At 40.6% G+C, this 26032-nt stretch overlaps 1 protein-coding gene across 2 annotated transcripts in view; it reads left to right on the plus strand.

The window, feature by feature from the left end:
* The window catches only part of kif3b (kinesin family member 3B), a 44947-nt gene that overhangs the window by 13161 nt on the left and 5754 nt on the right, over positions 1-26032 (plus strand). For both annotated transcript variants that reach the window (XM_043710510.1, XM_043710508.1), the window contains 6 exons: positions 6437-6538; positions 8831-8953; positions 18310-18428; positions 19113-19229; positions 22023-22128; positions 22349-22536. In XM_043710510.1, coding sequence (XP_043566445.1) covers positions 6437-6538; positions 8831-8953; positions 18310-18428; positions 19113-19229; positions 22023-22128; positions 22349-22536 — 755 coding nt within the window. The remainder of the gene's footprint in view (positions 1-6436; positions 6539-8830; positions 8954-18309; positions 18429-19112; positions 19230-22022; positions 22129-22348; positions 22537-26032) is intronic.

A 26032-nucleotide genomic window follows, 5' to 3' on the forward strand; every position in this document is an offset into this window, starting at 1 on the left:
CCAAGCCCACAGAAAAGCTCACCTCGCCTCGAATCTGTTAAAGTATGAGTGACCGAGAAGTGCCCAAATTCCATTATGCAACAAAAATATCAATTTTACTCTTTGACACTAAAAGTGAACATGAAACAACAACTATTTAAAGCTCTAAGCCTCCTTTCTCTCAAAGTTTTGTTATCTACCTCCCACTCTATAACAATATACTGATCCAACAAAGCCTCTATTAAATTTGCAGCAACTTAATTTTCAAAACCAGACAGCGGCTGTTGTCTCTGGTGTTGATCTTTCTCTGTTTTTAGATCTTCCTGGGTTGTCTTCGGTCTTTTGCTGCAAATATGTTTGATGTGAAAAGGTACCTTTGATGGAGAGTGTGATGAATAGCAGTCGTTTCAATGGCAGTTGGTGCTCTTTCTGGCTAAATGTCCAAAATGGTTGCTTTTAATACCCCAAACATTGGATTGTCTCATTGGTTTGATGTTGTCAAAATAGTAAAATTCAAATTCGATTGAGTCTTGGTATCTTGGAGTATAATTTAAACTGATTAAATTTGAACTGCTGTGAAAACAACTGAGGTATCTAGGTTACAGCCAAATGTGACATCTTTCAATTTTCCAGTTCACTCTGTGACTGCTAGTCAGTCACATGATCAGTGCTTGCCATCTTTCAGCTTTCACTCTCTCTTAAAGGTACAGTGCACATGTTTAACATCATAACAATATATTCATGATTTAAATGAGGAAACTGCATGTTATATCTCCAGGTTTGCAGATGATAAAGCTGGGTGGAAGGTAATACTATGAGAGGGATGCACAGAAGTGTCATGTGATTTGGACACATTAAGTAACTGGGCAAGTACATGGCTGATGCAGTGTAATGTAGATAAATATGAGGTTATCCACTTTGGCGAAAACAGACAGGCTGTTTCTTATCTGAGTGGCAATAGATTGGGATTGGGGGGAACTTCAGTGAATGTGTGAGTGTCCTCGTACACCAGTTGCTGAAAGTAAGTATGTAGGTGCAGCAGGCATGAAGAAGGAAGTGGTATGTTGGCCTTCACAGAAGGAGGCTTTGAGTATTGGAGCAGAGGTATCTTGCTGCAACTGTACAGTGCATTAGTAAGACAAGCCATGAAGTATTACATACAATTTTGACTTCTTAATTAGAGAAAAATGTTCTGGCTGTGGAGGGAGTGCAAAGAACATTTGCCAGACCAATTCCAGGGATGACAAGACTGTTGTTAAGGGAGAGACTGGATCACTCTCTAAAATTTAGAAGAAAGAATTTTACAGGTTTCTGTGAGAAAATTCAAACGGGATTAGACCGATTGATGCAGGAAGGATGTTCTTGATGACCAGGGGTCACTGTTTAAGGATAAAGGGTAGATATTTAAGGACTGAGATGAGAAATTTCTTCACCCAGAATGGTGAGCTGTGAAATTCTCTGCCACAGGAAATTTTTCAGACAAAACATTGAAGACTTTCAAGAAAAACCTAGATACGGTATGGGAGAAAATCAGAACAGGCTATTGAGTTGGATGGTGAACTATGATCATATTGAATTCGTGACTCCTCAGATACTGAAGCAGTCCATGTTCAAATGCAACAAGATCACGACAATATCCAAACTTGGGCTGACAAATGGAAAATAATATTTGTGCCATACAAATGCCAGGCCATGATCACCACTAATAAGAGAAAATCTAACCACTGCCCCTTGACATTCAGTGATGTTACCATCACTGAATTCCCCCACTGTCAACACCTTGGGGTTATTATTGACTAGAAACTCAATTGACCTCACCACATAAACACAGTGACTCCAAGAGCAGGTTAGAGACTAGGAATACTGCAGTGAGTGACTCACCTCTTGACTCCCCAAAGCATGTCCACCATCTCTAAGGCATAAGTCAGAAATGTGATGGAATACACTTCACTTTGCCTGGATGAGTGCAGCTCCAACAACATTGGAGAAGCTTGATAGCATCCAGGAAAGGAGACAACCTGTTTGATTAGCACTACATTCATAAGCATCCACTGTCTCTACCACCCGAGGCTCAGTAGCAGCAACGTGTACTATCTACAAGATGCTCTGCAAAAATTCATCCAAGGTCTTCAGACAGCACCTTCTAAATCCACAACCATTTCCATTTAGAAGAACAAGGGCAGCAGATGGGAACACCACCACCTTCAACCTTCCCTCCAAGCCACTGATCGTCTGGCTCAGAAATATATCGCCATTCCTTCACTGTTGTTGGGTCAAAATCGTGGAATTCCTCCTTAATGGCAATGTGAGTCAACCCACAGCAGGTGGACTGCTTTGGTTCAAGAAGGCTGCTCACTGCCACCTTCTTAAGAGCAACTAGGGACGGGCAATAAATGCTGGCCCAGCCAGTGATGCCCATAATCCCACAAATGAAGAAAAATAAAATGGAGAAAACTTGAATGGCATACTCCAGCTTCTCTATTCTATGTTTCTGTTTATTTCCAACATTTTCGGACTTTATTTTGATGCAATGTATCTGAAACAGTGGAAAATTTAAGGCGCGTGGAGAATAGTTTTTAAAAATTTTTTTCACAAGTTTTCAAAAGAAAACTAAAAAAAAGACCCAAGTATAAACATTGATATACAGTTAAATCTTAAATAAATGATAACCAAAATCTATCAAACAAGAAAAAAGAAATACCAAGAGGAAAAAAAAGACAAAACTCAACTAACTACTCATCTAACTTACAACTAACCAGGGTGTATCATTAAAATTCTTACATTATTCAAGAGAAAAAAAAATCCAATGGATGTCTCATAAATTGAGCAGTGATATACATGCTCGGAATGTGGTAACATCAGATCACAACAAAACCCGTATTTACCCAAAACGTCCCAAGCATAGAGCATATAAAATTCACAAAAATAAAAGCTCTTTAATACGTTCAGATCAATATAATAAAAAAACTATTTCTAAATAGTAAAAAAAAAAGGAGAAAACATATTTAAATGGAGATCTTCCCCCTTATTCCCAGGGGCATCACTTCCTTTCCAAAAAAGCCATCATAACCTCGCCCAACCAGTGCTCCACCCTTGACCCAGGCACCCCACGATAGGGTAAAGAAAATTCAAGTATACTACTGAACTAGAACTAACCGTGAGTACCCTATCCCCCACCCACACCAACACCTGGATATATTTTGTAATGTTAATACCATATATGACTATAAAATTACAGTCTCAGCAAATAATAATCAAATATATTAATACAAAATAACGGGAAAACAACCCCACTCCCAAAGACAAAATAAGATAAGGTAGCCACCTTCCCCCCCATCTACATTAACTAGACCTCCTGGCCTATATATAAAAAAGGGGAAAGGAAATCGCTAAGTAAAGGATAAATAAATAAGCCCTTCTTCCCACCCCCCGGAAATAATATTAAACTGTAAGATAATGAAAGGAAAAAGAAAGGGGGGTGGGGTAAACCAACATCAATTAACTCTTATAATTTGCCTAAGAGAGTCCAAAGGTGTCTTGGCCTTCTCCGGTGATCCAAAGTTAAACACAAACCCTTCATGGCTAAAACGTAATATAGCTGGGTAGCGCAAGGAGTATTGAATGTTTAAATCCCTTAAACACTGCTTGGCTTCATCAAATGCCTTCCTCTTTCGGACCAAAGCTGGAGAAAAGTCCTGAAATAACTAATCTTGGATTCTTTGAGTCATGGCTTGTGGATCTTTACCAAGATTTCTGGAGGCTTCCAAGAGCATCTGCCTCACTTTATAGCTCTGCAGCCAGAACAGGACCGGGCGGGGATGCTGGTTTGAGCCGGGCCCGCATATTGCAACCAGTAGGCCCATTCTACCCTTAGCTGGCCTGATCCAGCCTCCAGATTCAATAACTGCGGAAGCCACTGTTCAAGGAACCTTATAAGCTGGCCTTCTTCTTCCCGTTTGGGAAGGCCCAGCAAACGAATATTTTTTCCACGACCTCAATTCTCGAGGTCGTCAATGTGATTCTCTAAGGTCCAGACTTGCTGCTCGAGAGTCCAGACCCGATCCACGGCCGATTCTGCAATGGCCTCGGTGGTCGCGGCCCTTAGCTCCGCCCCTCCAACTCGGCATTCAATTTCTTCGATGTCTCGGCCGTGCTTTTGTAGCGTGGCCGCGAATGAATTCCATCGACTTCGGCACTCTTCTATGAAAGCATCGATCTTCGCGTCAAGTTTGGAGATTATTTCCACGAGGCTCGCCACCGTAGGTAAGTCCCCCGGGGCGACTGCGGACGCCTCTGCTGCGGGTGGGGGAGGGGCTCCTGTCTGTTGAGAACTGAGGGCTCCTTTCCCCCTAGTCATTTTTATAGGAGACTGAACTGTATAAATTTAGTACTAAACCACTAATTTCATTAAATAAAAACTATTTTTCATTGATTTGGTGAGTGTGGTGGAGGAGGGTGGCCTACTTTGCCTAGGTCTTGGGAGGAGCACTATAGATTCAGACTTGCTGAGTCGCCACCATCTTGGATCCCCGGAGAATAGTTTTGAATGGATTTAGTACCTAGACACAATGGGAGATTATCAAGTTTTATTTCTGCAGTACTCATTTTTTTTGCCTCTGGTGCTATGCAAAAACTCAAAACAACTGCAGTGGACAGCAATCTGCTTGCACAGTGAAGTGGCAGAATTGGATAATAGCATGGATTGTGGAGGCTTATTACAAGACCATTTTATGCAGAGGTTGATTAAAATAAAATGGTTAGGAAGGTATTTTCTTAATTGGGTCACAAGGATTGTGCAAAACCTGCATTTAAAAATGAAAACTTTTGGCACCCAAAAGATCTTGCATTTATTTTTCGCGTTTTGAATCAGGTCATGCTGATCATGTCACGCATCCATTCAGCCACTTTCAAACCTGATTCCGCTCGAACAGAAGGGGAGATTGAAAAAAAAACAGGTGTTGCAAGCAGGCATTTACAAATATTGAGTGAATAAGAAGTATTTATAATCAGTGAAACATTTCCTTAATTCACAAATTGTTTCATGGCTGAGAGCATGACTTTTGCAACATTACTAATCCTGATCAAGTAACTGGGTTTTCTTTAGTTTTCACTTGTGTGAAATCTTTCTGAACTAGGTTTTATTGAAAGAAAATTATAATTAAAAATTAAGTCTCAGCTCCTTTACTCAGAATGTAATGCAAGAAAATATAAGTATTATTTGCCTTTATGTTTACTTGGGAGAAAGTGAGGACTGCCAATGCTGGAGATCAGAGTTGAGAAGTGTGGCATTGGAAAAGCACAGCAGGTCAGGCAGCATCCGAGGAGCAGGAGAGTTGAGGTTTCATTCATTAGCCCTTCATCAGGAATGCCGGGGGTGTGACTGGAGGATGGTGGGAGACTGAGACTGAGAGATAAATAGGAGGGGGGGGGAGAGGAGGTGGGACTTAGGGAAGGTAGCTGAGAACGCAATCGGTAGATACAAATGGAGGGTGATGGTGATAAGTCGGATAGTGGGAAGGAAGATAGACAGGTGGGACATTTGAAGAGGGGAGTGCCGAGTTGGAGGGTTGGATTTGGAATGAAGTTGGGGGAGGGGGAGATGAGGAAACTGTTGAAATTGACGTTGATGCTGTGTGATTTGGAGGGTCCCAAGGCAGAAGATGAGACGTTCTTCCTCCAGGATGTCCCTCCTCCTGGACCAAGGATATGCAAGTGCTGGGCTTCCTCCACCATCAAATCCTAGCCACCTGATTCGTGGAGGAAGAACACCTCTCCTTCCACCTTGGAACCCTCCAACCACACGGCATCGACGTTGATATTCACCAGTTTCTTCATCTCCCTTTCCCCGCCTCATTCCAGATCCAACCCTCCAACTGAGCACCGCCCTCTTGAATTGCCCCACCTATCCGGTCCACCCTCTCCTCCAACCTATCACCATCACCCCCACCTGCATGTACCTATCGCCTTCCCAACTACCTTCTCCCCCCAGCCCCAATCTCCCTTCCTATTTATGTCTCAGCCCCCTCTATTCCTGTTGAAGAGTTTATGTCCGAAATGTCAATTCTCCTGCTTGAATGTTGCTTGACCTGCTGTGCTTTTCCAGTGCCACACTTCATATTTACTTAGTTGATCATATAATAGATGCTAAGCTACTTAGTTATCATCTAATAACTGTCACAGACTTCAGTTTCAAAGAATAGATGTCCGAAATGTCAATTCTCCTGCTTCTTGAATGTTGCTTGACCTGCTGTGCTTTTCCAGTGCCACACTTCGTATTTACTTAGTTGATCATATAATAGATGCTAAGCTACTTAGTTATCATCTAATAACTGTCACAGACTTCAGTTTCAAAGAATAGATTAATAGGTGTTGTCCATTTTGGAAATGACTGGTTAATACTTGCACACAATATTTACACAAGCTGGATGGTAAATAATTTTCTTGTTTCATTCAAAAGGCTATGGAAAGCAAACTTCTTGTAGGAGGCAAGAATATTGTAGATCACACTAACGAACAACAGAAGGTGTTGGAACAGAGGCGTCAAGAAATTGCAGAGCAGGTAACTGAAGGCAGACAAAGTTTCAAAAGGAAAATACTACAGATGCTAAAAATCTGAAATAAATAAAGGGAATTCTTGAAATATGCTGCAAGTCAGGCAGTATCAGGACAAATGAAAAGTCACCTACCTGAAAAGTTAAATCACTTCCTCGTTCCTCAGATTCTGCCTGATCTGTTAAATATTTCCAGCATTTTCTGTTTTTATTTCAGCAAAGATTCAAATGACAACTTGTTACAAATTAGAAGTGGTACTCCTGTAAGGAGTTCAAGATTATTTTGTAATTAGGAACAAGAATAATTTTTATTTGACAAGCCATACTTGAGATTCTTAACTCCCTTATTTTAGCAAGTATTTACAATTTCTTGCTCAGTTTACCCATAATTGAATTCTGTGCTGATGGCATCATTCACCAGTCTAGAACTGTTTGATAGAAAACACAAATACCATGAATCAGCAGGGTATGTTGGGTCAAGATGTCATCGTTCCTTGAAATATTTTATCTAAATTCTAAAATAGATAAAATAGATTACCCTTGTAAAATAATCCAATTTGGTGATGGATCTTGATAGGGGCACTGCTGCGCTTTTCCAGCAACACATTTTCAGCACTGACCTTACATGCCTAAGAATAGCTTGATGAATGCTGGTGGGAAATTCTCAAAGAAACAAAAGAAAAATTATGTCACTTTTGCTGTAGAGTATGCCAGTTCAACTCAAGTGACTCATTGCTTGCAAGAGTTCCATGAAACCTTGTGGGCGGCACGGTGGCACAGTGGTTAGCACTGCTGCCTCACAGCGCCTGAGACCCGGGTTCAATTCCCGCCTCAGGCGACTGACTGTGTGGAGTTTGCACGTTCTCCCCGTGTCTGTGTGGGTTTCCTCCGGGTGCTCCGGTTTCCTCCCACAGTCCAAAAGATGTGCAGGGTCAGGTGAATTGGCCATGCTAAATTGCCCGTAGTGTTAGGTAAGGGGTAAAGGTAGGGGTATGGGTGGGTTTCGCTTCGGCGGGTTGGTGTGGACTTGTTGGGCCGAAGGGCCTGTTTCTACACTGTAATGTAATGTAATCTAATCTAATCTAGAATTACCTCCACTGTGGTTATTGCTCCCTTGGAGGAGGAGGTGCTTACAACCAGTAGCTTGTCCACAGATGTGACCTACAGTTTGTGTACCCCGGTCTGCACTATCTGTACAGGTGATCAGTATAAAATTAAAATGTTCTAAATATGAAGTAATCATGTATAGTATTTTCAACCAAGTTTGAAATACCATAATAAATGAATTTTTCTCATTATTACACACGTTGATCATGTTGAGTCTTGAGTCTTTTCTGGAGGAAGCTTAAACAATTACCTTCTCTGGTGTCAAGATTATGGGCAGCACAGTGGTTAGCACTGCTGCCCCACTACACCAGAGACCCAGGTTCAACTCCCACCTCAGGCGACTGTGTGGAGTTTGCACATTCTCCCCGTGTCTGCGTGGGTTTCCTCCGGGTGCTCCGGTTTCCTCCTACAGTCCAAAAATGTGCAGGTTAGGTGAATTGGCCATGCTAAATTGCCCATAGTGTTAGGTGAAGGGGTAAATGTAGGGGAGTGGGTCTGGGTGGGTTGTGCTTCGGCGGGTTGGTGTGGATTTGTTGGGCCAAAGGGCCTGTTTCCACACTGTCAGTAATCTAATCTAATCTAATAGTAATTTTTCACTACTTAAACCAATAATGAAAGCAGTTCAATCTTTCATCATCCTGCAGATCACCCATTGACTTCAGCAAATTGATTGCCACAGCAATTAGTCTGAAGCCTGTTAACACTCTCATGATTGATCATACCAGAATGACCATTCTCCCTCTCTGTTCCCAATCAGGTTTCTGACTCTTAAATTCTCCCCTGCTTCAGCAATCAATGCTCAATCTCTTAGCTGCCACCGATTACTGACGTACTCGGAGAATGAAGGAGTTAATTATAATTATGGCCGGAATACATGTGTAAGAGAAATAGTAATCGGTGTTTGGGCCAAAAGTTTGTTTTTAAAAGATTTTATCCACCATGTCATCCTCGAAATGAAGTTTTGTCCAAGAGTATAACAATAAGTGACCAAAATTTTAATCACCTGTGATAATATTTCCTAGTATCAAATTTCATTTAATAATGTTGCTTGGCATTTTTCACTGCATTCAAGTGCTTTATAGGTCTGAATGATTTTTTTTTTCAAATTCATGTACAAAGTGAAGAGTGAAAACATTCAGAAAAACTTTGAAGTAATTTCCTCCTATTTCTTCCCTTCTGTTTTCTGTGTTCAGAAACGCCGGGAACGTGAGATGCAGCAGCAAATGGAAACTCAGGATGAAGAGACGCTGGAGCTGAAGGAGACATACAGTTCTCTCCAGCAAGAAGTGGATGTCAAAACCAAGAAGCTGAACAAGGTAACATGATTTGGAGCAAAAAAAGGTTTTGTGATTTACACGTGAAAGAAGTGAAACTATCACGGTATTCTAACAGATGAAAGGCTTAACAGACAATCAGTTTTTCAATGTATAATTTCAGTTACATCACACTGTAAATTTTTGCTATAAATTCTGTGTATTAGGATTGAGCCCTCCTACCACCTGATGAAGGAGTGACGCTCCAAAAGCTAGTGTGCTTCCAATTAAACCTGTTGGACTATAACCTGGTATTGTGAGATTTTTGAGCAGAAAATGAGGACTGCAGATGCTGGAGATCAGAGCTGAAAATGTGTTGCTGGAAAAGCGCAGCAGGTCAGGCAGCATCCAAGGAACAGGAGAATCGACGTTTCGGGCATAAACTTATGCCCGAAACGTTGATTCTCCTGTTCCTTGGATGCTGCTTGATCTGCGCTTTTCCAGCAACACATTTTCAGCAATTGTGAGATTTTTAACAAGGTAACATGGGTATTGATATTCTATCATTATTTACTACTTTCCAAAAAATTGTACAAAATAATAGTAAAGCAAATCTAAAACCTTGAAACACAAATCTCTAAGAAACTGGACTTAATTGTGGAATCAGAAGTGTTTCCACAAACAGCAACATCTTTTTTGCTTGTATTCATTCAAGTATTTAGCAGTGTTCTGTCAGATTCTGCTTGGGCAAACAGGCTAAATGGAATTTAAGATTTGAGTTTATCACATCCAAATCAATTTATCCCTTCAACATGTGAGCAAAGCTAGAGATAAGTTTCCTTGATCCAAAAAAAAATTAGGCAGTGTTGCTAGTTTTGTCATTTCAGCAAATACCCTTGATAAACAAGAGGATGCATGGTCAATCTATATGGTAAACCTCACTGGCAACAGCTTCTCATTTTAAACATCTTTTTCTGCTTAAATATGTGAATCTGTGTGGAAAGAGTAGCACCACATTCCTTTCCTCCGATTTTTAGCAACCTAACTGGTTGTTGTGCTTTTAAGAAGACTTTTGGAGATACAAGATGGTGGCAACCCAGCAGGTCTGAGTCTGCAGAGCTCTGCCCAAAACTCAGGCAGAGTGGGTGACCACCCTCACTTCACCTGTTAAATTATTTAAAATAGTTTTTGCCCTTTAACAGTTTGGTGCTTTTTTAAAAATGACTAAGGGCAAAGGCTCCCGTAGTCCGCAACAGGCAGGTGGTTGTTGTGCTTTTAAGAAGACTTTTGGAGATACAAGATGGTGGCAACCCAGCAGGTCTGAGTCTGCAGCAGAGAGTTCCACGACTGCCTAGGGGAGATTTAGCTGCAGGGGCGAGCCTGACCTCTGAGTTCGTTAAACTCAGAGAAGATCGACGCGTCCATCGAGGAGACGTGGGCCACGTGGGAGTCGATCTTGGTCATGCTGCAGAAGAATGACCAAGAGATCGAGAAACTCTGGGCGCGTGTTGGAGGGGGGAAAAACGGGCCGCGGCATCGAAGACTGCTGCTGAGTCGTCCGGGCTCTGGATCAGCGAGTCCAGACCCTGGAGGAACATATCGATGATCTTGAGAATCGGTTCGGAAAAATATTCGGTTGATGGGCCTTCCCGAATGGGAGGAGGAAGGCCAGCCTGTGGATTTCCTGGAGCAATGGCTCCCACAGCTGCTGAAATTGGAGTCTGAGCCGGGCCGAGTATGGGTTGAGTGGGTCCACCGGGTTGCTGTACGCAGGCCCAGGTCGGGCCAGCGCCCCCACCCTGTCCTCGTCTGACTTCAACATTATAGGGAAAAGCAAATGCTGCTGGAGGCCTCCAGAGTCTTGGGGAAGGGTCCCCATCTCATGATGTACAAGGGCTCCAAGATAATATTGTTTCAGGACTTTTCTCCGGTTGTGGTCCACAAGAGGAGGGCATTTGACGAGGTGAAGAAGCATCTGAGAGACTTAAATATTTGATATTCCCTGCGATATCTGGCAACGCTGCGCTTCAGTCATGGAGGATCTGTGTAGAACTTTGGATCACTGGAAAAAGTAGAATTCCTGGAGGCTCTCAAATAGACTGCGGGACTTGAATTGTATGGACAACGACTTTATTTTGCTCCCCCCCTTTGTCTTTCCTTCTTCCTCGCTTCCTCTTTCTTTTCTCCATCTTCCCTTGGAGTTGGGGGGTTCGCGCCTTATTTATTCTTCAGTCTCTTATCTATAGCTCGCATGGTTTATCTGATTATTGGGAGATGTCTGAGTGGGGTTTCTTTCTTTTCTTATTTAGTTGCTTAATACTTGCTGAGATTGTAATTTTGCAATCTTATTTGTTTTTATCTTGTGCTGTTTTGTTAAGTATATCTAGGTGATAGTGGGGGTGTGCTGGGTGGGCCGTCCACTTTTAACTTCAGTTTTATAAGATACTGGAATTAACATTTTAGTTTGTAATACCTGGGCCAAGGGCAGGGCCCTAGCAGGGAGAGGTTATGGCGGGGTTATTGGAAGGTAGTAGTGCCCCCTGTGAGCAAGGGGGAACATCCTCCTCTAAATATACTTTGTTATTTTTATGTAGGAGTAGTTCTTAGTTTTGATTTAACTGTTTTAAAAAGTTTTCTTAGATGTGAATTGTTTCTGGTCTGTATTCAATATCTTTTAGGTGGGGTTCTTCCTCCTGGGGGGGTCTCGGGCTTGCCTGGGCGATCATGGCTAGCCATTCATTTAGGTGGTATACCTGGAATGTCAAGGGGAGCCACTCGCCATCAAAAGGAAAAAGATATTATCAAGCCTTAAGAAAGGGTTGATGTAGCTCTCTTAAAGGAGACACATCTACTTAATCAGGAGTACTCGAAGCTGCAACAGGACGGGTTTGGCCATGTATTCTTTTGATCTTTCAGCTCAAAAAGTAGGGGAGGAGTCATTTTTATTTGGAAGAATCTTCCCTTCCAAATACTAAGCCAGATAAAAGATGAGTCAGGACGGTATATATTGATTAAAGCCCTAATATATGGAGAGGAATACAGGATTTTGAATCTTTATTGCCCCCTCCCCCATTACACCCTTTTAAATTTGTAATGGAAACGTTCTCTAAGTTGATGGCTTTCGGGGTCCGCCATACAATCATAGGGGAAGATTTTAATTGTATCATTGACCCAGCGACAGGATACCTCAGAGCTCCGCTGGCATATCTTTGAGATCTAGAGAGCTGGCGGATCTGAGTCGGGAGTTGAGGCTGGGAGATGTGTGGAGGTGTCTCCATCCCGAGGGTAGAGACTTTACTTTCTATTCTAACCTACACAAGTGCCATACCAGAATCAATATTTTTTTTGTCCCCTCGACCCTTTTGAACTCAATATTGTCCTGTAAAATAGATAATATAACTATTTCTGACCATGCTGCAGTATATATGGAGGTTAAGACTAGTGATGATGGGATAGGTCCCTGACATTGGCGTATGGACCCTTTTTTATTGAAGGATAACAAGTTCATAAAATATTTTTCGCAGGAATTTAAAACCTTCTGGGATATCAACTCAGACATGGCCAGTAACCCCTCGACGATGTGGGAGACCGCAAAGACATACATGCAAGGCCTGGCCGTTTCATATTCTGCAACCCGGAAAAGACAAAAGGGAGAATAACAGCGTCTGCTCGAGGCTCGCCTAAAGGCAGCTGAGACAGCGTATGTTGATAGGCCCTCCATTACTAAACTACAGCGGATCACAGCCCTTAGGGCAACCTTGAATACCACACTTAGTGAAACAGCAAAGAGGGAGATGTTATTCGCGAAGCAGAAGCTATTCGAATACGGTGATAAGCCTGGAAGGTATCTCGCCAGAAAGAAAAAGGCTCCCCAAGCCATTACATCTAGTAGGGAGAGTACTGGTATCCTGACTTATAATCGTAAAAAAGATCAATGCAGCCTTTAGGAAGTACTATTTTGAATTGTATGAGTCACAGGACTGCGAGGACAGAATGAGGAAGATGGAGTCTTTCTTTAAAAATCTGGCCCTCCTAGGCCTAACCTCAGAGCAGGTGTTGTTCTTGAACAACCCAGGAAGTACAGGAAGCGGTGAAGCAGCTTCAGAATGGCAAAGCGCCTGGACTAGACAGATTCCAGGCTGAGTTTCATAAAGAATTTATAGGAGAACTGGCCGGGCCACTTATAAATATATATAACTATTCATATAGTCAGGGCTGCCTCCCACCTTCCCTGAGAGAAGCAAATATTTCTCTCCTTCTTAAGAAGGGAAAGACCCCAGAAGACTGCTCCTCATATAGACCCATACCCTTGTTAAATGTGGATTTTAAAATTCTCTCAAAAATGTTAGTATTAAGACTGGAGAAGGTCTTACCATTCATTATAAAAGAAGACCAAACCGGGCTTATAAATGGTCACAGATCAACTAATAACATTAGAAGAGTCTTAAATATGGCACAAGCTTGCCAGCAGGGAGTGATACCAAGTTTAGTTGTCTCCCTTGATGCAGAGAAGGCATTCAAAAGGGTAGAATGGCCATATCTCTTTTATACACTGGAACAGTTCAGCTTTGGAGAAGTCTTTGCTAAATGGATCTCAGTGTTACATAATGATCCCAAAGCAGCGGTGATCACCAAAGGCTTACGTTCAGATGGCTTTAGCGGTGGCAGAGGCTGTTGTCAGGGATGTCCTCTCTCACCATTATTATTTACGCTAGTGATTGAGCCGCTGGCGGAAGCTATACGAACTGACCCTAACACAATGGCTCCAGAGATTGGATCGGGCAAGCACAAAATTACACTCTATGCAGATGATGTCCTCCTTTTCTTTAAGTGATCCTTTGACATCTGTGCCCTGCCTAATTCAAGTGGTCAATTTATTTGGTATGTTGTCAGGCTACAAAATCAATTTTATGAAATCTGAGTGCATGCCACTGGAGGGTCTTGTCGGTATATCTAATTTTCCGGATGGATCCTGTTTTCCCTTTCGGTGGTCGCTACAAGGCTTTCTGTACTTAGGTATTTTCATCACTGGCACCTGGTCAGCTATATAAAGCCAATTTTACACACTTATTAAAGAAAATAAGACAAGACCTTCAATGCTGGGAAAATCTCCCTATATCTTGGTTAGGCAGAGTAGCCTTAGTTAAGATGAATATTTTACTTTGTCTTTTATACCCTATGAGAATGTTTCCCTTGATGCTGCTGAGACAGGCGCTACGTAAGCTTTATTGTTGGCTCGGCTCCTTTATTTGGAATCATAAACGGCCCTTATCAAATTAGAAAAGCTGCAACTTCCACAAGTAATGGAAGGGCTGGACTTTCCAGATTTCAGGAGTTACCAACTGAGCTCTTATAGAGCTGATTGGGTCTCTTGTGACCCACAATCAATTTGGTTAGATATTGAGGCCTCCCAAGCAAAATGTCCCCATATCAATTTACTATTTATGGACAAGATGAGAATTATTACGGATTATTGTAAAAACCCTATTGTATTAAATACAATTAAAGATTGGAGGATAATGCGACAAGATGAGGGTAACCTGCAAAAAACCTCCACTTATACCCCTATAGTGGGAACATTAGGATTCCAGCCAGGGCTGACTGATGCTATATTCAAAATCTGGGAGTCCAGAGGTATTTCCTGCTGAGGAGATCTGTTTGATGGGGAGGTCATCCTTCGAGCAACTGTGCCAGAAGTTTGAGCTACCCAGCAGGGACCTCTTTCAGTATTTTCAAATACGAGACTTTATACAAAAGAAGACCATACTGATAATCAATCCTCCTAAATCGGATAGGGAAAGGAGAGTGCTTCGGCCAATGGGTCCGCCCTGGGTCAGTACTCTCTACCACCAAGAAGGTATCGAAGGACATGGAATGTTTATATAAAACCTGGAGGCAAGAATTAGGGTTGGAAATCTCCTGAGAAATGTGGGAGGACGCCTGGGAAAATGCTGGGAAGATCTCTATCTGTAACAGAATTCTGGCTACTCAATTGAAGATACTTCACAGGGCTCACAAGATACCTGAACGAAAGTTCAAGGCAGGAGCATCTCTGATGTGTCCTAAATGCATAATCAAAGTTGGTACTCTTACGCATTGTCTGTGGAATTGCTATAAGATCCGTTAGTTTTGGGACAGAGTAGCGAATGCCTTGACAAATATTGTGGGTACAAAGATTGGATTGGACCCAGTGTCCCTATACTTGGGGTCCCCAAATTTCCCCTCTTTGGATGTATACGGGAGGAATTTTTCTCTAGCCTTTCCTTTTGTGCAAGGAAAAATGTTTTAGTGAATTAGGTATCTGAAGGTCCCCCAGGATTTTCAAACTGGTACTGGTTAGTCATGGAATATATCCACCTTGACTTCCTTATGAATATGGTGCACCAAAAAATGGAATTATTTTATGGAACATAGCAGCCCTTTTTGAACTATACTGACACAGGTATTTCGACCATATTGTCCAGGGCCTTTGTTTAGCTGTGGTAATGGTTCTGGCTGGTTCAGGGGCCCCTGGGAGGAGGAATCTTGTATAAATACGGGTTTTGTTATGACTTGATATAAATCTATTTTGAGTATGTATTTAGTTATTTATTTACTTATTTGTTTATTGTTAGTAATGTATGATATCTTATTTTATGCTTTGATTGTTTGTAGAATAGATTAGTAGTTTTTTTAAATTTCATATTGGTGTTATTATATTGTAAAGTGAAATATGCTAGTTTGTATTATTTTTGTAATTTTGTAAAAAAATCTTTTTCAATAAAAATATCTATTTTAAAAAAAAATGTTGACTACATTTATAAGTTCATAAGGTTTGATAAGAATGAGGTTGTGAAAGGAAAAAAAATCACTAACCAAATAGCTTTATGAACATGGCATTGCCTATATTCCTATCCCACCTACTTTACTGAGCATCAGACTCCTTCCCCAACCTTTGGTTAAAAAGGACCCAAGTACAGTTGTGATTATCGTTATGATCCCCAATTCTGTTCTCCAGTCAATAATCAAACTCCCTTTTTAAGGTTTCAATCGACTCCAAATGTTAGCTTTCCACCACTCTGCTTTCCCCTCCATTATTCTGTGGGCAGGCAATATGTTTTCCCCCATTGCACAACCTTACTTGCAACTGCAAATTTTATACTTGTGTTTTCTATGCCTGTGCTTATCTTTCAAATTGAGCAACTTGCTTATTTGAAGCCATTCTAGTATTCAGTATGTTGAATCCGTGCAACATCTATGACCAGATCCAGAACATGTGAGCACGGGATAAAAGATGGACAGGAAAAGGTCTGCATGTCCATCCAGCTTGTATCACAAATGTGGTGACTTGCCCATCACTATACAAAAGTCAAGGGGATCAAAATACTATTTTACAGTGTATGGTCCTGCAAATACATCTAACTAATTTTGTCTAAGCTTTTGCTTTCATTACATACTTTAATCATTTGAACTACTCTTCAAATCTGAGAATCATCTTGATCACTCCTATGTGAACTGTTTCTTGTGTATCAGTATAAAACGTCGGGTTAGGATGGCAAAAAGTGTATATACTTCAAAATTAGTATCCAATTAACGTATGCAATGTTAATTTGGTTTATATTGCAATGTAGCTCAGTAATGTGTTCATTGATGACTATTTCATATTGATTATGTATTGTCACAATAGAGATGGCTGATTACTTCCAAATGATTTTCCTTTTTTAATCTGCCTTTTGATTTGAATTAAAATTATTTAATGTGATGTACTTCTTATTAGGTTAGATTAGATTCCCTGCAGTATGGAAGCAGGCCCTTTGGCCCTGCAAGTCCACACCGACCCTCTGAAGAGTAACCCACCTAGACCCATTCCCATACCCTAAATTTACACCGATGAATACACCTAACACTATGGGCAATTTAGCATGGCCAATTCACCTGACCAGCACATCTTTGGATTGTGGGAGGAAACCGGAGCACCCGGAGGAAACCCATGCAGACACGGGAAGAATATGCAAACTCCACACAGATAGTCGCCCGAGTCTGGAATTGAACCCGGGTCCCTGGTGCTGTGAAACAGCAGTGCTAACCACTGAGCCACCATGCACATTTGCTATCGTGTTTCTTTCCAATGAAAAATTAATTCATATCCATCTGCCATACCATGCTCAATCTATATATTTGGTTTAGGCAGTACAGTATTTGTTGACACCAAAAATTGTGGGCAGCTGTGCATGTGCAGGGAAGTGTGCATTCAGTGTTGGGGAGAGGGTTTATGGGAGGGGAACCAAGTCCCCCGAGTGAGAAGGGAAGAGGAAGAGAGCCAAGGGGCCAGGATAGGGGTGGGGGATCAACAAGGAGTTGGTTGAAGCCTCAGTTAGCATAATCACCTTTTCTACTTTTTAACTCCACATGCAAATTTGAAAACCAGTTTTAATAATAATATAAAAACAAAACAACCTTGACTCTGTTTATAGTGCATATTTCTAATCTATACACAAATTAAAAATTAGATACTTTGTAACATTTATAGATGTTTTTACTTGATAAGCCAATTTATTTCACTATTAAAACTGTTCATTATAGTAAATATTTTCTTATGATAACACTTAATGTTATATTTAGAAATTGAATTCAATGCCATCGTGTTAATCAAATGTGTAGCATTTGTATTTTTGACATAAAACAACTGAGCACACTGAACAATAACTAGCTTTGTTATCATGCACACCGGTTTTGATTTGCTAAATGTTCTCTAAGCTTATGAAGCATCTTAGAATCTTAGAGATGTACAGCACGAAAACAGACCCTTCGTCCAACATGTCAATGCCAACCAGATATCCCAACCCAGACTAGTCCCGCATGCCAGCACCCTGCCCATATCCCTCTTAAACCCTCCCTATTCACATGCCCATCCAAATGCCTTTTAAATGTTGCAATTGTACCAGCCTCCACCACTTCCTCTGCTAGCTCATTCCATACACATACAACCCTCTGCGTGAGAAAGTTTCCCCTTAGGTCTCTTTCATATCTTTTCCCTCTCACCCTAAACCTATGCCCTCCAGTTCTGGACTCCCCCACCCCAGGAAAAAGTCTTTGCCTATTTATCCTATCCATGCCCCTCATAATTTTGTAAACCTGTATAAGGTCACCCCTCAGCCTCCGACGCTATCGTGATTCATGTTAAAAGATGTAGAAACTTATAATTGGTTCTCATCTCTTCCTGTGAATCTGAAGACATTATGTTCGAATAGATATTTTAGTCACAATTTAATTTAGCAGCTGCTGCTTTCAATTGGATGAACTGTAATATGGTGTAATATTTTTTGGTCAGAAAGTTTTAGCTATTTTAAAAGATAATGCTTCTCTCAAGTGACTAGTGAACAAGAGGAGTGATTAACATTTTATTCTTATTGTGTAATTTGAACAATTTCTTTGGTTAGTTATTTGCTAAGCTCCAAGCAGTAAAAGCTGAGATACATGATCTGCAAGAGGAACACATCAAAGAACGACAAGAGCTGGAACAAACACAGAATGAACTAACCAGGGATCTCAAGCTAAAGTACGTACTGGTATCAGAAAGTGATATCTCAAGCTGAAGTATGTAATGCTTAAATTCCCTTCTCCAACAATCATTTATTTTAAAATTCTTCCAGTAAGTCATCTGTTGTTTAACATGAGTTTGCTTCTTTAATTTTTCTACAAAAAGTGAATTATTTCACTAGTGTGGAACATTAACTTCTAAATTAAAAGAACAGTTCAAGAAATCTTGATGTTTTCTTTGAAAAGTAGTGACTTGTTGAAATGTTTCAATTGATGATAGAATTTGACATTGATCCAGACAGATTATACTTCATGGTATAAAGATCAAAATCCAGGTAGCATCTTTTCAAAAAAGAACTGGAAGAAAGCTTTTCAGAACTTAATGAACAAAGAGTTTTGTGGAGTAGATTATCTGCCAAATAATGTTGGATTAAAGTAAAAGAGAAGCAAATCACAAAAAAATTTTTTGTTGTTATTCAGTGATTTCTTTTGACCACCAATAGCCTTCTACCCCAACAAAAGTCATGTTTATTGTCGTCTATTGCTTTATAATAAAACCTTAATGAGAACGACTTGGCTAACACAGCTGGGCATAAATTTATAATATTATTCATGCATACTGAAAGTGAACATCCATTTAATTTGTTTTCTTGAAATTTATCTTTCACTTGTATCTGAACAACATATTTCTGATTATTTTAAGGCACCTTGTAATTGAGAACTTCATTCCTTTGGAAGAAAAGAATAAAATAATGAACAGAGCTTGTTTTGATGATGAAGAGGACCAGTGGAAGACCCAACCCATTACACGCATTGAAGGGTGTGGTATCGTATTTATATTTAGGTTTTTGTAGAAATTATCAAACGAGCTAAATGTTTATGCTGCCTTGAATCTCCTCCCACCTTCTCCAGCTAACTTATATTAATTATGTTCCTTCCTCTGTCAAGTAATTATCTTACCGCTAAATACATCTGTGCTAAGTGCATGAGTAATGGAGCAAATCTTAAACGGCTCCCTATATTTTGCTCTATCTTTCTTAACTAGTATTGTCCCTTTCAGTTTCAGTAGTGTATACCGAGGCAGAGGAATTATTCATTACTCCTGTCGTTTCACTGTCATTATCTGTGTGGTTAAATTGTGCATTGCTTATTGGTGCTATGCTGATGTCATTTTCATTTTTAAACTTTCATCTATGTTGTCCTGCATCAGTTTCAAAAGTAACAGCAAACTCTGATGATACATCAATCATTGCACTTCTTGCCTGCTGTCCTCTTTCTCACATAGTGTCCTCGCCTAATACTCAGTCCCTCATATACAGCACATTGACTTAGATCACGGAAAAACATCTCTTTATCCTTGATACTTTGGTACAGATGTCACACTTGCAGTTTTACATGATGCCAGCTCAGTCATCGTATTGCACCATCTTGTGTGTTTATTAAAAGTACTATTAGGAGTACAGAAGAACCTCGATTATCCGAAGGACACAGGCGGGGGTTATTTCGTTCGGTTGGTCAAATTTCAGATAATCGAATGCCGAATAACATAGTTTAGCCAAGCATCGAGACCTTGCGACCTTGCCGGATAATCCAATATTCGGATAATACAATGTTGCAAAATGGAGGTTTCTCTGTACTTAAATATTAAGTGCCTTTATTTTGTAGAAAATTCGCTAAATTTTTACTGCATTAAATAAAATGCCATTTAGACTGATTTTAATCTGTTTTATGCCTGGGATACGCTTACTTCCCAGATGCACAACAGAGGCAAGATGATCAGTAATCTTTGGTGTTCAGGTTTCTGATTCCATGAAGGTATGCATGGCATTTTGAAGGTTTCCAAAGGAAGAGTGGTGAAAGCAATTAAATAGTATGGATAATGAGCCAGTTTGTTACAACAGGGAGACACAATGGCCGAGTGTTATTAACTCTGGACTCTAAATCCAGAGACTCAGGTAATGATCTGGGGCCCAGGTTTGAATCCTACCACAACAGATGGTGGAATTTGAAATTAATAAAAAAATCTGGAATTAAGACTCTAATGATGGCCGTGATTGTTGATTGTCTCAAAAACCAACTGGTTCACTAGTGTCCTTTAGCAAAGCAAACCGCCAATCTTACCTGCTGTGACCCACATGTGACCTCCAATGGGTAATAAATGCTGGCGTAGCCAGCGACGCCCTCGTCTTGTGAATGAATTTTTAAAAAACAGAAACAGCTCCAGTCTGTTTATTCTGTCCAAGGTTTTGAAAACCTCAATCAGAGCTCCACTCGGCCACCTTCTCTCCATGGAGAACAGTCCCAACTTCTTCAATCTATCCTCATAGCTGAAGTTTCTCATACCAGGAACTATTCTAGTAAATCACTTCTGTAGTGTTACCAGTGTATTCACATCTTCCTTATTATGTGTCATCCCCTAGTGTACACAGTAGTCTGGCTGAAGTCCAACAAGATATTTTTCAAATCACATTCTTGACTATGTTTTTACAGTGAAGTAGGTAGAACTTAACTGGTCTCTTGGTTCAGTGTTTGGGACACTACCACTGCACCATAACAGCCATCACTCTGAGGTAGGGATGATATGTGTAAGTATTGTCTACCACCTACAAATCATTATTAATTAAAATATAATTGATTCTACAGTTCTTGTGACATAGTGATAGTGTCCCTACCCCTGAGCTAGGAGACTCTGCTTGAAGTCCCATCTACTCCAGAGGTGTGTCATAACTTGCCTGGACATGTTGAATTTAGAAATATCTATAGATGGATCACCTGTCGTATCATTTTCCATAGAGAGTGCTTGGTAGTATGGCAACATTAAATGAGTATTTATACTTCTACCCAGAGCTAGCTAACATTTTCCAAAGTTGTGTGTGGATAGAGCTAATGTTAGGTAATGATAGCTGTTTAGATACAAGACAGAAATTCAGAAGAAATTGCAATCAGATTCAAGCAGCATTGTTAGAGTCAAAGATTTGTGGCATCTATACATTAAAAGTTTTTACAACAGATCATATTATGGAACTATCAAGCTTTTGTTTGATAATTGTCACCTTATTGGTGAAACTGTTGTTTCAGCTTTTCCAACTGTAATTCCTGTTTCCATATTTCTCATTTAATGCTTGATAAAGTTTCTGAGGTTCAAAGCATATTAAACAAAACTAATTGCATATTTCCCATTTCATAGTAGTACCAGATTGCATTTCAATTGACTTGTTCCAGAAAGGGTCACCAGCATGAATTCCATGCCAGTTCTAGCCCCAACGGCTGCTAATATTCTTCTCTGTAAACCATGACTGGTGCTTTTTACGTATTGCTTTAGATTTTCAACTTTCAAAATGATAAGGAGTTAAACAGCTATGTATCCATGTTGTCTAAATAAACACCACTTTTTGAGAAACAGTTCACTTCATCACGATGGGAATTGACTTGACCACTGTAATTGGTGGTCTTGGTGGTATGAACCGTTTTATTATTAGGAAACAACAAATCTGGATTAACTAAGGAATGCCACAAGAAGCACACCAGTTTTATTAAATAAAGATTGAATGGAAATATAATGAAGTATATAAAACCTATGTTAATTTTTGAATATTTTTCATTTTATACTTAGCAATCAGCAGATGATGAAGCGACCTGTATCAGCAATCGGATACAAGAGACCACTTAGTAGCTATGCAAAAATGGCTTTGCTATCAAGATCAGATCCCCGATACAGAGTGAGTAAAGGAGACTGTGTGTAAATTATAGCTCCCTTTTATGGACTGTGCTGCTAAAATATTGGTTATTCACAACTAAGAAGTATTTTTAACTTCCAAAGTGGATTTGTGCCAATCACTACTATTTCGAAATGAAGTTTATCTTTGTTTATTCTGTTGCAATAATCTTGGTGTATGACTGGCTTATTAATTCTAAGTTTTTATGTATATTAATTTGCAGGCTGAAAACATCTTGCTATTAGAATTAGACATGCCCAGTCGAACAACTCGGGACTATGAAGGGCCAGCCATTGCTCCAAAGGTACAGGCTGCACTAGAAGCTGCTCTGCAGGATGAAGACGAGCTTCAAGTAGATGCTTCTACATTTGATCCTCTGAGAAGTGGTAGTGCAAGAAAATCGAAGTCCAGGTGAGTACAAAATATGTCCTCTGTTGTAGAACACTTCCTTCTCTTAAATTGATAAATGCTTCTCTTTTTCATTATTATAAAATATCTCAACTGAATTAGTCCATGTGGGTTCAGATTTGAACAAGGTAGTCAGCTCTTGATTTCAATGTCTTAGTGGACAGCGAAGAGGGTTACCTCAGATTACAACAGGATCTGGACCAGATGGGCCAATGGGCTGAGAAGTGGCAGATGGAGTTTAATTCAGATAAATGCGAGGTGTTGCATTTTGGGAAAGCAAATCTTAGCAGGACTTATACACTTAATGGTAAGGTCCTAGGGAGTGTTGCTGAACAAAGAGACCTTGGAGTGCAGTTTCATAGCTCCTTGAAAGTGGCATCGCAGGTAGTTAGGGTAGTGAAGAAGGCGTTTGGTATGCTTTCCTTTATTGGTCAGAGTATTGAATACAGGAGTTGGGAGGTCATGTTGCGGCTGTACAGGACATTGGTTAGGCCACTGTTGGACAGTTGCGTGCAATTCTGGTCTCCTTTCTATCGAAAAGATGTGAAACTTGAAAGGGTTCAGAAAAGATTTACAAAGATGTTGCCAGGGTTGGAGAATTTGAGCTACAGGGAGAGGCTGAACAGGCTGGGGCTGTTGTCACTGGAGCATCTGAGGCTGAGGGGTGACCTTATAGAGGTTTACAAAATTATGAGGGGCATGGATAGGATAAATAGACAGTCTTTTCCCTGGGATCGGGGGATCTAGAACTAGAGGGCATAGGTTTAGGGTGAGGGGAAAGATATAAGAGAGTCCAAAGAGGCAACTTTTTCACGCAGAGGGTGGTACATGTATGGAATGAGCTGCCAGAGGATGTGGTGGAGACTGCAACATTTAAGAGGCATTTGGATGGGTGTATGAATTGGAAGAATTTGGAGGGATATGGGCCGGGTGCTGGCATGTGGGACTGGATTGGGTTGGGATATCTGGTTGGCGTGGACAGGTTGGACCGAAGTGTCTGTTTCCATGCTGTACATCTCTATGACTCTAAGAAGTAAGTGCATAATTAGCAGATGATAAGCAGGCTTCATTTATAACTTTTCTTTTGAAAAGTTCTTTGTAACTTGAAAATAGATTGACAAAACTGCTTAGTCAGTAGCTATGTTTCCTTCAAAACCATGAACCATACTTAAATATTTTCTAAACATTGCAGTTGTATTTAAATCCTGCCAGTTTTTTTTCTATTGCAATTCTCTTTATCCATGTTTGTAGTAGAAAATTCCCCCAAAAACGTAGATTTCAGCCACGTGTTTTGCTCTGATGTGCTAGACTTAACCATCTTTAAGAATGGGGTGCTTCTGGAGCCACCTCTTCTGGTTTTTTTAATTGTCATTTCAGGACTACTGAGCATCGATCTGATCTTTGTCTATTTAATTGCTTCGCTCTGTCTTTTGCATGTTGGTTTCACAGTTTTATCATAGATATAGTCCACTGTAGTAGCTTCATCGTATTGATACTTGTTTTTAGGTGTCTGGTGCTGCTTTTGCATTATTTCGTACTCTTCTCATTGATCCAGTGTTGGTTCTTTGACTTGATGTAATGGTAGACTGAGAAACATGCTGCGCCATAAAGTTTATACATTGAGGTTCAATGCAGTTAAACTGTACATTGTGCCTCATGGATGTCCATTTTTGAGCTGCTTGATCTGTTCTAAATATATCCCATTTAGCATACCAGTAGTACCAGAACACATGATTTAAGCTGTTTTCGTTGTGAAGGTAAGACTTTGTTTCCAAAAAGACTGTAAGCAGTGATCCTGCAGCACACAGCGCCACACGTAGATTCCGGAGGATGGTGTGGGCAGGGGAGGGGAATGCTGACGTTCCCTCTTACCAGTGTTGTCATGAACAGATGCATCTTCTGTCGGTAGATTTGAGGCCAAGATCAATTTTTTTTTCAATTCATCATTCATGGAATTTGGGCATTGCTGGCTAGCTGATTCTGGGTGGTGGCAAACCACTTTCTTGAACTTGTACAGTCCATTTGCTGTAAGTACATCCACGTTGCTGTTAGGAGGCAAGTTCCAGGTTTTGACCCAGTGACAGTAAAGGAACAATACTGTCGTTCTAAATCTGACTAGGAAATGAGTTAGAGGTGAACTTGGAAATGATGCTGTTTTCATGCATCTGCTACCCTTGTCCTTCTCATAGAGGTGGGGTTTTGAAAGATGTTGTTGAAGGAACCTTGACAAGTGACTGCGGTGCAACTTGTAGATGGTACACCATGCTGCCACTGTGCATTGATGATGGTAGGAGTAAATGTTGAAGGTGGTGGATGAGGTGACATTCAAATAGGCTGCTTTGTCCTGGGTGTTGTCAAACTTCTTGAGTCTTTCTGGAGCTGCACTCATCCAGGGAAGTGGAAAATATTTCATTCACTCTTGACTTGTATGTTGTAGTTCTAGATTGGAGAGATAAGAGGACAAGAGATGTCAACTTTCTAGTCTCTGATCTACTTTAAAAGTCACAGTGTGGGGATTGAATGTTATTTGTCACTTGTCAGCCCAAGCCAGGATGATACCCAGGTCTTACTGTATATGGACATGAATAAGTTGATTGTTTGAGTTGCTGCAAATGATGCTGCACTTAGTACAATCTTCAGCAAGCATCCAAACCTCTGACTTTGTTAGATGTAAAGCCATTGATGAAGAAGCTGAAAATGGTTGAACTTTGGAGTCTACCTTAAGGAACACCTGTGGTGATAAGCTTGGGCTGAAAGTATTGACCTCCAAAATCATAACATTGTCCTTTGTATTGGTATGACTTCAACCAGCAGTAAAAAAAATTCCCTTGTTTGCCATTCCTTATTGTTTTGCTCGGGCTTCTCAGTCATCAACTGTCAAATTCTGCTTTGATATCAATCTTATCTCATCTTATCTCTGGAGTACAGCTCTTTCATCCATATTTGTGCCAAAGCTACACTGGGGTCAGGAGCTGAGCTGCCCTGTTAATGAGTGTGTTATTTCTTTGTAAGTGACGACCCCTTCCAACACTTTACTGATGTTTGCGAATAGTCTGATTGGACATTATTTGGCCACCTTAAATTTGTCCTGCTTTTTGTGCAGGGTATATCTTGGCAATTTTCCTTGTTGGTTGGAGACCAGTGTTGTAGCTGTTCTGGTACAACTTAGCAAGGGTTTGTGAAGGGTAGGTCTTGCCTTACAAGTCTTATTGAATTCTTCGAGGAGGTGACCAAGCATGTGGATGAGGGTAGAGCAGTGGATGTAGTGTACATGGATTTTAGTAAGGCATTTGATAAGGTTCCCCATGGTAGGCTTATGCGGAAAGTCAGGAGGCATGGGATAGAGGGAAATATGGCCAATTGGATAGAAAACTGGCTAACCGGTCGAAGGCAGAGAGTGGTGGTAGATGGTAAATATTCAGCCTGGAGCCCAGTTACAAGTGGAGTTCCGCAGGGATCAGTTCTGGGTCCTCTGCTATTTGTAATTTTTATTAATGAC

The sequence above is a fragment of the Chiloscyllium plagiosum genome, chromosome 20 (genome assembly GCF_004010195.1).
Source record: "Chiloscyllium plagiosum isolate BGI_BamShark_2017 chromosome 20, ASM401019v2, whole genome shotgun sequence".
NCBI lineage: Eukaryota > Metazoa > Chordata > Chondrichthyes > Orectolobiformes > Hemiscylliidae > Chiloscyllium > Chiloscyllium plagiosum.